This window comes from Fonsecaea nubica (genome assembly GCF_001646965.1).
Source record: "Fonsecaea nubica strain CBS 269.64 chromosome Unknown Scaff33, whole genome shotgun sequence".
Taxonomy (NCBI): domain Eukaryota; kingdom Fungi; phylum Ascomycota; class Eurotiomycetes; order Chaetothyriales; family Herpotrichiellaceae; genus Fonsecaea; species Fonsecaea nubica.
Genome location: NW_019173706.1, coordinates 159,592 through 172,093, shown reverse-complemented (window position 1 = coordinate 172,093; position 12,502 = coordinate 159,592). Strand labels below are relative to the sequence as shown.

Sequence of the window (12,502 nt, the reverse complement as noted above, 5' to 3'; positions counted from 1 at the left end):
GGGAACCCAGTCCCTCTCTTCTGATCCAAGGATAGATAGATAGACAGGCAGTAACGTGCTACAGTATGCGCGAGAGGATTTAATTGATTGATTCAGATGTATGAGAAGCCAAGCTTGACTTTTACCATATTCCACGAGGTTAGGACGCGGTTGATTTGGGTCACATCTCTCTCTATGTACTCGGTAACCGGGACGATATCTGAGTGTAGCCACTGAGAAGTCTTTTATGATAGCCTCGTGAAGCTCATTGGAACTATCGCTATATTCTATTTTCACATCGTGCTCGTCCTCGCCCACCTCGTCTTGCTGGCCCCCGACCTCTCGTCCACACTGCAACCTGTTTACCCCTTGACGTGGACGGTCTCCGCCTCGGCCACGGCCTCGTTGGACTCGTTGGACTCCTCGTCAAGCGCGAGGCCACGGGCGATCTTTTCGAGCTCGCGTTCGCGGCGGATGACATCGTCGGCGACGAGGCCCTCGACGATGGCCTTTTCCTCGAACGCGACGGGGACGATGACGTTCTCCTCGGCAAAGTAGTTTGTCTCCTTGACGTAGGTCAAGATGACGTAGTACAGCGAGGCCAGGGCCAGGGCGTAGACGCACAGCTGGATGATGATCTGGTTCTTGTAGCTGACGGTGCGGGCGTCGAGGGTGAAGGCGATGCACATGCCCAGGCTGACGGTGCCGCGGAAGGCGCCGGCGTAGCGAGCGCACAGCACGGGGTCGTTGGTCAGCGCCGACAGCGTCCACTGCACCACGATCTGGAAGCACGCGTCGACGATGCCGAAGAACAGGTACAGGAAGATGTAGCCGACCGCCGCGCTGCCGTCGGTCCAGTCCGCCCCTGGCGGCGTCTTGTGTCGGTCGATGTCGTGCACGCAGATCCAGCCCAGCACGCCCGCCAGCGACGCCATGGTGATGGTCCCGATCGCCGTCACCCCGACCACGCCGCGCATCTTCCGCGACTTGATTTTCGGGCTGTCCATGACCCAGGCGAGCAACAGGGGTGCCGGAATCATGATGAAGTTGAACAGCAAGTTGGCCAGGGATCGTGTTCGGAGGTTGAAGAAGTAGCCTGTCCAAAAAGTGTTAACCCAGGTCTTTTGTCAATCTGACTGGTGCTCCCTGCAGAAGCGGGTGTGTAAAGTAAACTCACCATTGATACTACTCGCCGGAGCGAGAATCATCTCACCGGCAAACATGGCCGGCAGGAGAATGATGATCTTGGGGTCTGACATGACCTTCCACACGCCCACAATCTCGGTTTTGATGTTGGGCTGTTTGAACACGGCGATGTGACGCCCGTCGTCGCGGACCACGTTCTTGGGCTTGACCAACAGCAGCAAGGCACCGACAATGGCACTAGACAGATCAGACAGTGCTTCTTGCAGCTTTGGCTCGTGGCATTCCTTACATGCACATGATGATGATGAAAACGATATAGACCGCGGCGGAGGCGCCATCGACACTGGTCTTGTGGAAGTTGGCCGCAAAGGCAATGAGCGATCCGATGGTGCCGCCGACGGCCGACAAAGACCATTGATACGTAATGTACTGTGTGAGTCCGTTAGTTCTGCAGCTCGTCGTGGTTCGTTCTCCCAATCTCTCACCTTGGCCTTGTCCTTCTCCTCTGCATAGGCGAACTGGATGAATCCGGCACCTGTCCAGAGCAGGGCGGCAGAGAATCCGAGAAAGGCACCGGCTATAATTCTTAGCAAGGGTTTCTCTTCTCGAAAGGGGGAAGTGACAAACCAAACAGTGGAAACGCTTGGTCAACACCATTTCCAAAAGCCCATAGGGAACCGGCGTATAGACTGGCAAGAGAACTCAGTACTTTTGTCATTCCAACAACAGATACAAGAACTCACGGATAGCCAAGACCGCCAATACAGACGGTGATGCTTGGGCCAAAGTAGTTCAGGAACGTGCCGGCACACCATCCAAAGAAGGTGTAGACGCCATAAAGAATGCTATACCAACGTCAGATCTCGACACCCCCTCTCACAAGCAGCCCTGACACATACGAGTTTGTGATGGATGCAACGTGCTGCGAAGTGGGTTGACCTCCACCAGCCCCCAGACCCGTCAAGGCCAGGTATATCCCAGGCAGACAAGCGAGGATACATCCCATGAGAAAATTTTGGTTGAAGGGGCGGTTCAACCGCAGCTTGCCCTTGAGGGCGCTCGAGTTGGCCATCTCTCCAAAGTGTATGTGACCGAGAATTGTCGTCCTCCTGGATGAATCTTGAACAGAACGGTCAGGTGAGGTTGGTAAGGGTTGGCTCTCATGTATCCCCCGACTCCATATATATGCATCTTTTGATCAAGAGTTGCCCAGCCGCGATATGTCAGTTGAATTAGATGGCGGACCACTTGCCTATCCTCGGGGAGATAGCCACGCGATTCCTTTCTGGGGCATCAATCTAGCTGTCGACAAGCGCGAGCAAGGCTTGCGGCCGGGATTGCAATCTCTGGCTCTGGATCGGCGACTGAGCGGAAGCGCCACGTTGGGGTGGGGAGCATGGTCAACATGGTACTTGGGTCGAAGATGAGAGAATCCAATGATGAAACGGGAATAGATGATGACCAAAGGTGGCAAGAAGACTCTCTATAATACCGCTAGACACTTTTAGGTCGTGGGGAAGTCGATCTTCCTCGGTGTTTCGAGGGCGTTTCGACGGCGAATTGACAAGGACGCGGTCTCGGAGCGGACAAATTGCCACTATCCAGCAAAGTCCCAGCAACTCAGCGAGCCTGATACAGGGCAGACTGATAGACGTGGCAGACGTGGCAGACGTGGCACATGTCGCTGGACGTGTTCGTTGCTGCAGGAACAAACTGCGTGCACCAATGAAAGAGACATGATCTGCCTCGCTGATTTGTCTTTTGCTTCCTCATGCCGATGGGCAACTTGCTGACTCCCTTTTTGGCATCATCCGCGTTATCGCTGGGTGAGATAAAAAGGAAAAGCGTCTAGTCGGACTGATAGTTGTTGATACACAACACGAGTGCTTCTCTCTTATCTGGCCAGTATTTGCTGATTATCTCACATCATGGGTAGCCTCGGGACGGAAGAGATCACACAGGTGGCCGTGTTGGAGAAGACCGCACCGGCGGCGGCTCCTTCTTACGGGACGAAGTCGTCCTTTGCGCCTCCGACGGTGCGCCATGAAGAGGCTTTCATCTCGTACGAGCGCATGGTGGCTGGGAGCGATCTAAAGGCATGGCCGGCCCGCAAACATGTCGCGGTTCCCGAATTCGACGCAGCCAATGCGCAGGTGGATGACGTGGTCGAAGGGCTGAGGGCCGTGGGCGGCGTCGTGGTGCGCAGAATCCTGTCGCCGGAGTCGCTTGCGCAGATTGAACGGGATGTGCGGCCGTATCTTGAGGCTGACGTGCCCTGGGAGGCCGACAACAACTTCTTCCCGCCATCCACGCGGCGGGCGTTTGGGCTGTGCGCCAAATCGCGCACCTTCGCCATCGACCTGGTCGGCAACGACCTCTACCAGGCCGTGTGCGAGCGCTTCCTGACGACCAAGAGCTACCCGTGGTATGGGGACCGTGACACACTCAACGTGTCGCCACCGCAGCTCAACAACACGATTGCCTTTTCCGTGCGGCCAGGCAACAGCTACGACCAACCGCTACACCGCGACGACGACATCCACTACGCCGACCGGCCGCGGGTCGACGTGTACCCGCGCACCAATTCGCGCGAGTACGGCATCGGCTTCTTCGTGGCCGGCACAAAGACGTCCAAGGCCAACGGTGCCACCAGGTTCATCCCGGCCAGCCACCTCGAGGCGACCGAACACCCGCCTGACGAACGCTTCGCCCACTACGCCGAACTCAACCCCGGCGACGGCTTCATCATGCTCTCGAGCTGCTACCACGGCGGCAGCGCCAACACCACCGCCGACGAGGAACGGTTGCTGTTCAGCTGCTTCATGACCCGCGGGTGGCTGCGCCAGGAGGAGAACCAGTACCTCGCGGTGCCGCCCGAGATTGCCAGAACCCTTCCCGTCAGGATCCAGAAGATCATGGGCTACGCCCTGAGTGATGTGAGCCCGCCTTTTCCCCTCAGTTTTCCCTGATTCCATTTTCTCCTGCTAACCCCCCCGCCAGCCCATGCTCGGATGGCTCGAGTTCAAAGATCCCCGCAGTACGATCGACCCCGAGGCCGAGCGCGTCGCGCACAAAAAGAACAAGTACACCTAGTTAGTACGAGCGGAGGATGTGGTAGGAATGCATAGACATTGTCATGAGGGCATCAAATGAATATAATACGAATTTGAGAGAGCACGATTGGCTTCCGAGGTACAGAACCCAGAGGGTGGGAGAGCTCTATAGACAAATCATGACACAGGAATGAGAAAAAGCTGTACCGAGTATTCACCTCTCTAAGCTCTGTCACATCTTTTCTACTGCTGGATAATAGTTCCTTTGGGCCCCTTTGCAAATTCTAGCAACACGTTCCTCGTCACCAGCGCAGCCGTGTTGTCGTACCCGTTATATCCCAGTCCGCAGTACCAGCTGATGCTGCCCACGGAAAAGACTGCCCCTCCACCACTCGTCTCGTAGTATGTCATGTCCGAGCGAATCAGGTTGGTCTGGGTCCCCAGCGTGCCCTGGATGGGGAAGCTGACGTCTTCTGGGAAGAGGCCAAAATCGTCAGAGTGGCCGACGCTGGACGCGACCACGACCACGTTGGCGGGACTGCCATAGGCAAAGTCGACGCGGTCAATCTCGTCGGCACTGGCGCCGCCACCGTACTCGCCCAGAGAATTCTCACCGATCAGTTGGTCTTCGGGAATGTCACGGAACAGCCACGAGGTCAGTTCGGGATGGGATTTGCGAAGATCCTCGGTCTGACGATATGCGACACCTAGGGCTTCGTGTTAGATAGACTGTTGAAGAAAAGAGGGATGTTGAAGATAAAAACACTTACCTGCGCCATGTCCCTCTCCACAGCATCCGATACCCACCAAGTAATTCGCCGCCTTGCCATAATCCCGCCAAAGGCCCCCTTGCTGGCCGTTGAGAGAGTGATGCCGCTCGCCAGGCTCCTGCCACGAAGTGCGCACTCCCTGGCCTCCACGGCGGACCTCTGACCGCCATGGTCGTTTTGGGTCTGTCACCGAAACCCAGTAGAAACCATTTCCACCGAGATACATCATGTTTCCTCCTTGCTGCACAAATCCTTCGTAGGCCGCATATGACTGTAGAGTAGGATACTCTGGGTGACACCCGGTAATGACCGTCGTGTAGGGCGCGAGCATGGAGGCGCCGTAGGTGTGAAGGTCGTGGTCAGTGACCACATCGTACGGCACGCCCGACTGGTCGAGGAATCCGACCATGATCAACTCGGCACTGAGCTCGCGAGGACGGTGGCCCGACCAGTTGATATAGTCGGGTCGGTTGTTGAGCAATGGACGTTTGGCGGAAGAGAAGACGACGCCGCTGTGGTCCTTGTGGACGTCATACTGGGAAAGACCGAGGTCTCTGCGTCGATCTTGCTTGTAGAACGTCTCGTCCTTGTAGAATTCCAGGTTGTCGAGACCAGCAGGGATTTCAGCACGAGCGGGTGTGTCGGGGTCAAACATGTGGTCATTGGCGTAGGCGAGATAGGTAAAGGTGGACATGACTATGGCGACCTTAGCCCCTACCTATGAGAATCTTGTTAGCGCCCTCGGTTTTCCCACGTCTTGCATCATTCTTTCGAACGGTATCTCACCTTGGCCGTAGTTTCTGGAGTCGGTCTCACGTAAAAGACCACGTTCTCGCCAACATCGTCGTCAGTGCCGCGGATCACGACACTGTACACGCCCGATCTGGCGTCCTTGGGGATTTGAATCGTGAAATCCGTGTCCCACTCGGCATCGTCCAAATCGTCTTCGTGGAAATGAATGGCTCCGTAACCATACTTTGCCTTTGTCCAATCCGTTTCCGATCCATCCCAGTCGTGGCCCTTCATCGCTCGGGTGGGCGCGTTGACCAAGTCACCATGCCGCTTGGCTTGAGAGACATCGAAGAAACGATCACTCGAGATTTCGATGGCGAAATCATATTTGGCGAGGACACGCTCACGTGCCCCCGTTGCTCTCAGCTCGAGTGAGTCGAGTCGGCCGTTGTACTTGTTTGTCGGAACGGCCGTCTGCAACTTGTCTTGAGGAGACGCCTGTCGACTGGCCGCCACGAGCAATGGCGTACACGCGGCGACTTTGAATGCGCCTTTCAAATCAGCGGTGAACACACTCTGCTTTGCTGCCGGTTCGGTAATGCGAGATTTCGGTGTCAAGACCGCCTCCAGTTGCGTTCCACGAACGGTCAGGTCGAGTTTGAACCACCTCCGCTTGACGGGAGTGAAGCCGGAACGAACAACTTGGACGTCAGCGCCACATCCGACCCAAAACTCAACCTGCCCTTGCTGATCGAGGACCACGTCAATTCCAGTCTTGCTCGAGACGTCCAAAGTAGAGACGATTGCCTGGACGTGGTTGCATGGGATCAGCCATGGTTGCACGTAGACGGAGATCTTCAGCCCGTCGTCTCCTGCGGTCAGACCAATATCCTTGACTTTGCCATACGAGCCGATGTGAGCCACTTGGTATCGACCATCGCGAGAACCGCGGGGGATCTCTGTGATTTCCTCTTCCTTGTGCCGTGGGCTTTTCTCTCCCTCGTGGCCCTGGATGACGCGGACGGTGCGGTAATTGTACCTGGCTTCGGTACAAGAGACCTTGATGTCGACGTTATCCCCTGGGCTCACGATCCAAGGTTGCGCATAACCAATGATTTCCTTGGGATAATCTTTCGGGACTGGCACAATGGTAGTCATGGTAGAAGGAGTAAGTATCTGAAGGTCGACCGTGAATGCTGGCGACAAGGCGACGACACCCACCCTCTTAGCCTGGCATTATGAACCTTTATCTCTCGCAGGTGAGCGCGACGGGGATGGCCATCAATCAATGCAAAGACACTGCGATATTGGCGGAGGCGGCCTCAGCGAATAGGAAGCCTGCCATATCCAGTGAGCAATCTCTCCGCACCTCGAACGCGTGAAAAGCGTTAATCAGTGTCTAGGACTAGGATCTCCGCGCTTAATCGTCGCCGTAGCATTCTGGATACGCACGTTGTGGGGTGGGACTTCGGCGTTCCAACGGCGTTCACTGTGGCCAGCAAAAGAACCGCAGAACCGCAGGCGGCTGGTGGCAACTACACCGGAAAGTGGCCGCAGCTGACTGATAACGAGTGCATTCATAAAATGATTGTCATCGTCTCCAGGGCTACAGCCTTGGCTCTATAGGCTCTTGTAGAACTAAAGGAACCATACCCGGTCTGGCCTATCCGTCTTCCCAGACGAGAGTGAGAGCCGCAGTGTCACGGTCTGCCAAGCCTTGCCTGGGATCCCTCACGTGATCTGGGGAAGTGCCTTGGAGGCCGTCGCTACCTAGCTTTAGTTTATTCCTTCTATCGACCTCTCTAACAGCCTCCGCGGGCTTCTCTTACATTAACAAGAGAGCCAAATTCTGTCCATTTTCATACACTTCTTCTATCTACCATCTCGGAAACGCTGTTCTCATTGCTTTAATAATGGCGTCTAACAAATCTTTGTCAGTAGACGAGCAGCGTCAGGCTATGGCCGAAGCTGAGGCTGCTGGCCTCGAGTACATTGGTCCATGTCCAGCTCACCTGCATGAGGCATGGATTGATATCCCCGTGGCAGGTGCCCAAGCGAACAGAACCAAAGTGGTGTGGCCCAGCCCGCCGGCAAAGTTGCCCATCCAGTGTCCGCTCATCGTCTACTTTCACGGTGGCGGGCTGTCAGTGTGCAGCCCCGATCTAGTTTTAGCCCCTGCTCGCGGCTTTGCAGAGCTATTTAACTGTGTGGTGGCATGTCCAACCCTGAATCAGCTCCCTGAGCAGCCGTTTCCTGCACCCGTGCAGATAGCTTGGGATGTGTGCGTGTGGTTGTCTGATGGCGATAACCTGAACAATAGTGTCTTGAAAGACGCTGGAGCTCAGGTCAATCTAGGTCGCGGCTTTGTGGTTGGCGGCCTCAGTTCGGGCGGCACGGCGGCTGCGGTCATTGGAAGCATACCTGGGGCAGCCCGAGCAGGCGTCAAAGACTTTGTCGGACTGTCTTCTCTTCGAAGCCCCATCACCGGAATTTTCTCAGGTTTACCCTTCTTAATCACTAAAGACATCGTTCCTTTACGATATCGAGACCTATTTAGATCTAGAGAAGACAACTTCGAATACAAGGCCGCTAACGAAGCGCTACGTTTGGATCTCGAGTCTCGTCTTACTCTCGACTCTCCCTGGTTCTCGCCGGTCAATCTGGACTTGACTGATCCAAAGATCACTCAGGATCATTCACCAAAAGTCTTCGTTTATGGCGGACAATTCGACCAATTTCGTGACGATTCTGTGATCTACGCCAAGTGGCTGTCAGAGTCGGTAGGGGTGCAAGTCAAGTCGACCGTGCTCGAGGGAGAGGGGCACACAGCTTGGGTATCGCCACCGTGGCCAGCTAGCCATTCTCGCAAAATTAAAGAGATGACTCTTGATGGTATGGCCTGGCTCCTGAATGTGGAGTTCGATAAGAAGCAAGAAAATCTGCCCATCTAGTCTCGAATATTATAACTTGCCTGCTGATGGATGGTATCAATGAAGGCTTCACTAGGCTTTTCTTCTTCAGGTATGACATCCCTACAATTGGCGCCTTATTTCGCCGATGCTCACCCTACCAGAGTTATGCCGACCATCCTCCTTGTTTGTAGCTCTCCTTGCATTATCCCCCTTCCCATTTCCGCCACGTGGCCAGCACTAATATAACAAGGCACACCGGGACCCAAGACCCCAACGGTGGTCACTGCATATAATAACATCGCTGGAATGAGCTCCACTGAAACACTTCAGGGCATCTAAGGAGTCGTTGAGCTCGAATGGCAAAGCGTCAAGCAGGGCTTGTCGTGTGCAGAGTCAGAATGCGCTTTCGAGGCCGCTTCGAAAGAGAGAAGTTAGCGAGTCGATCAACACGGATGGGACAGTCGGCGCCGTCAGATCACGTCACTCTCCCCGTTCCAACGAGAGCGGCACTTCACCACGTCGATATTGGGTCACTAGACCTATGAGAGCACCGTCTAGGTTGCGGGATCAGCATGCTAGATCGTCCCGCCGTGAAAAGACGATGTCAGGTGAAAAGGATGAACTCACTGAAAACCCTGGAGTGTGAAAACAACGGATCCCATTACTGTCACGGCACACTGGGTCCATTCGGATGAGACGCCCTCGAAGCAGTAGGAAGGTGAAGGATCAGGTGTGTATCGGGCCCAGGGAGGAAGGCTAGGGGCGGCCAGGGGCTGGGAACCTTGACCAATATCGGCGCTGCTGGACGAGGTCCCAGTCTTCTTCGATTTGTCCTCCGTGACTTCGGTAGCTGGGGTCGATATATTCAAATCAGAGGTGAGGCTTTCGGAAACCAATTTTAGGCCAGACTGATTAATTCAAGTTGATATTTGAAGCTCACCGCAGAAGATGTCGTTTGCTTTGCCAGGCCAGGTCGTTTCTCAACACGACTCTGAAATTGACTCATGAGCAGTTGATCCATCAGCTTTATCAGTCCGACCCAGGAAATCAAAGAAGGCTGGTGTGCGGCGACGAGACCGATGGCTGAACACCCAGCGACATACTTGGTATTCTAGGTGGTTTCCGAGGCAAGTGACATGGGGTGGCGATGTACAGTAGTGACCGTGCCCGCGCCTGTCGTATAGCTAGAACCTCTAATTTTCGTCTGTCGTTCTGGGTTCATACACTCATTTAACAGCCCATTCTAAGCATAACGCCTACCTTGACTTACCTTGGCTGTCGGCTCTTCCGTGGCCCCCTATGTCGACCCGCCACTACCTGGTGTTGCCTGCAACGCCAACCAGACTTCCGTATTTCAAAGAATTCAGTGTGGCTGAGTACTGTTCCCTCGCAGGTGAGACGGTGACGATCATGGCGGAATTTCCTTTTTCCGAACTCAAGAAATGCTCGCGGAGCACCATGGTCAGTGCCGACGACCGGAATGGTATTCTCTGCTGATTTTTGGACCAGGCCCTCATCACCTCCTTCAGTGCTAGCAGGTCCGTGTTGATCTGACGACCTTCCTGGCGCTCTTGAGGGGTCTGCTTGGCCAGTTGTGGTCGAACGCTCTCCTGTTCTTGTTGATACTCAGCACCAGCAAGGTCGACAAATACCATCTTGGCACCCAGGCAGCGAGATGCACACGACTCGAGAATCTTATCCACCAGCTCTTCTGCAGCAGCAACCCTTTCCTCGCAGACAGCCTTCTCGGCTTCGGCTGCGTCAATGCGCTCTTGATTGATCTTATAATCTGGGTTGTATGCCCATCCACCCTCCGGACGGGCGATGAGGCCCTTGTACTGCTCCTCCAGGTGGACGTCGGTCGCACGCTTTCCCACGGGGACCAACTCTGACTGCCGCTCTATTACAGCCTGACGTGCATCTACTAGCGATTGGCAGATAATTTCTAATTCCAAGATCGCGTGAGTCCTGGAGCTCTGGTCGTGAAGAGTCGATGAGCCTACAGCTCGGCGGCCAAGGGCCTGAGTTAGCTCTCGGCGGAAAGATTCATAGGTCCAGCAGGGTTGCTTGACGATTGGGCAGACCCTGACTTTGCCGCCCTGGAGTATCTCAGTTTCCCCGCGGATGTAAACCTTGCCATCGGCGCCTTCTCTGATGTGGCACTCTACACGTCGATTGAGAAGATCAAAGGCCGACTTCTTTCGCATTTCGAACAAGCTGAAGCCAATTCCCAGCTTCTCTTCGGCAGGATTGTCCTCATTTAAGACGTGGATTGCCTCAAAAAGTTGGCGAGCAGCCGCGAGAGTCAATCCGAGCTCTTTCTCATCGTCATAATTATAACCCAGGATTGTATGTGTCTTGCCGCTGCCGGTATGTCCGTATGCAAAAAAGTTGCAGTTCCCACCCTGTAGAACTCGCGGGATAGCAGGCGCAACGATGGAGTCAAATATCGCGCCGTTGTCGTGTTCTGGATTGAATATGGCTTTGAAGGCTGCAGGGCTCGTCCACGACTGGTTTCCTGTCTGACCCTGCCGACTTACGGAGATTGACAACAGGGAACGGCCATCTCCAGAACCTATCTCCCGAACGACCTCGTCCTGCGCAGATTCCGACTGAGTCAGCCGTCGCCATCGAGCAAAGATCTCGATGGACTTCCTATTCGGAGCTGCGGAGGCCATTGCGGGTGGTATGACTTGCAGAAGCCAGATGACTGCCCGAAATACCTCGTACAAGCCAGAGAATGTTCAGGGGGCAGTCGTTGCCTGACGAAGAATTGAACGCCAACCGCAATGTACGGGGTAAGGGATGAATTTCGGTGCCTGCTGTAGGCGTTACAAAAAAGCAGAATGAGACGGCAAACTATTTTATCCCAAGCGGTGTGTGAAGTGGCTAGGCAACCAGAGGAATCCACCTGTGGCTGTTCACCACAGTACCTCGTACGGAGTGCTCCAATCTGCCTGACACACTAGATTCCACTTGGACATGCACGTGACAAGCAAATCACTGTCACGTGCCTTATACCTCGGGATTCGAAGAAGTCAATCCGACAACGATTGCTGGCTGATGGTAATTGACAATATCAATCGGGAATACCGTGCACCAAACACCCAGCCAGGCGCCTACGATGTCGCACGGTACTTCCCGTGGGCGGACCACAGTTCCATTTGGATTACGACTCGACTAGGCCAGCTTGGACAACAAGTTTGGTATGTCTCCATGTCTCTCGATCCTCAGCAGTCTCCCATTGTGACTTGGAAATGCAGGACGAGGACAATGCTACTTACTTGTTAAAGTTGTTAGATGGCTTACCACTAGCCTTGACTCAAGCCGCCGCGTACATGCAGCAGACCGGTATCGATTTCAAAGAGCATATCAGACTATATAATACCCGGTGGAAAGATCTTATGCAATTTCACAAGAAGGATGGCATCCCACTTCCGGCGTACGATCGCAATATCTGGACAACGTGGATGATATCATTTGAAGCGATCAGGCAGAGGAACGAAGCAACTTCTAACCTTCTCCTGTTTTGGGCGTTTTTGGATCACCGGGATTTATGGTACGGACTACAGTGGTCACCCACAGCGGCCCCGGACCTGTGCCCACAGATGTAAGTCATCCCCCATTCCCCTGTCACTTGTTACCTCGAACTAAGATGCCACCCAGATGTACGAACAACTCGACGACGCGCGCGGCGTCTCCAACGGCCTTGCGACAGTGAGCTTTCTGGCTGGATCGCACTCAGATATGATGACGGGGTAGTCGAACATCGGGATGCCATGCACTCGATGAATGTGAAAGGTATTAGTTGAGAGGGATATCACTTACGTCTGAGCAAAGATTTACTCCTAGACCTCGCTTTATGGACGTCAAAGCAGTGATTAAGCATCAGACAGTCTTACTTAAATAT

General features: G+C 54.4%; 6 protein-coding genes across 6 annotated transcripts; 3 read left to right on the top strand and 3 right to left on the bottom strand.

Moving 5' to 3' along the window:
• Positions 1 to 341: 341 nt before the first annotated feature.
• AYO20_05598 (hypothetical protein) lies at positions 342 to 2,197 on the bottom strand (the record flags this gene model as incomplete). The annotated part of the gene is made up of 7 exons (XM_022643892.1): positions 342 to 1,075; positions 1,157 to 1,362; positions 1,415 to 1,554; positions 1,611 to 1,702; positions 1,753 to 1,814; positions 1,869 to 1,970; positions 2,025 to 2,197. 7 exons carry the CDS (start codon positions 2,195 to 2,197, stop codon positions 342 to 344), a joined length of 1,509 nt encoding a protein of 502 aa, XP_022500133.1.
• An 856-nt stretch (positions 2,198 to 3,053) lies between these two features.
• Positions 3,054 to 4,218, top strand: AYO20_05597 (hypothetical protein; the record flags this gene model as incomplete). The annotated part of the gene is made up of 2 exons (XM_022643891.1): positions 3,054 to 4,061; positions 4,126 to 4,218. The coding sequence occupies 2 exons, from the start codon at positions 3,054 to 3,056 to the stop codon at positions 4,216 to 4,218; spliced, it is 1,101 nt and encodes a 366-aa protein (XP_022500132.1).
• Positions 4,219 to 4,421: 203 nt separating this feature from the next.
• Positions 4,422 to 6,838, bottom strand: AYO20_05596 (hypothetical protein; the record flags this gene model as incomplete). Its single annotated transcript, XM_022643890.1, has 3 exons — positions 4,422 to 4,885; positions 4,949 to 5,666; positions 5,735 to 6,838. 3 exons carry the CDS (start codon positions 6,836 to 6,838, stop codon positions 4,422 to 4,424), a joined length of 2,286 nt encoding a protein of 761 aa, XP_022500131.1.
• Positions 6,839 to 7,593: 755 nt separating this feature from the next.
• AYO20_05595 (hypothetical protein) lies at positions 7,594 to 8,631 on the top strand (the record flags this gene model as incomplete). Its single annotated transcript, XM_022643889.1, has 1 exon — positions 7,594 to 8,631. The coding sequence occupies one exon, from the start codon at positions 7,594 to 7,596 to the stop codon at positions 8,629 to 8,631; it is 1,038 nt and encodes a 345-aa protein (XP_022500130.1).
• Positions 8,632 to 9,905: 1,274 nt separating this feature from the next.
• AYO20_05594 (hypothetical protein) lies at positions 9,906 to 11,270 on the bottom strand (the record flags this gene model as incomplete). The annotated part of the gene is made up of 1 exon (XM_022643888.1): positions 9,906 to 11,270. The coding sequence occupies one exon, from the start codon at positions 11,268 to 11,270 to the stop codon at positions 9,906 to 9,908; it is 1,365 nt and encodes a 454-aa protein (XP_022500129.1).
• A 538-nt stretch (positions 11,271 to 11,808) lies between these two features.
• AYO20_05593 (hypothetical protein) lies at positions 11,809 to 12,313 on the top strand (the record flags this gene model as incomplete). The annotated part of the gene is made up of 3 exons (XM_022643887.1): positions 11,809 to 11,838; positions 11,886 to 12,202; positions 12,259 to 12,313. The coding sequence occupies 3 exons, from the start codon at positions 11,809 to 11,811 to the stop codon at positions 12,311 to 12,313; spliced, it is 402 nt and encodes a 133-aa protein (XP_022500128.1).
• Positions 12,314 to 12,502: the final 189 nt, after the last annotated feature.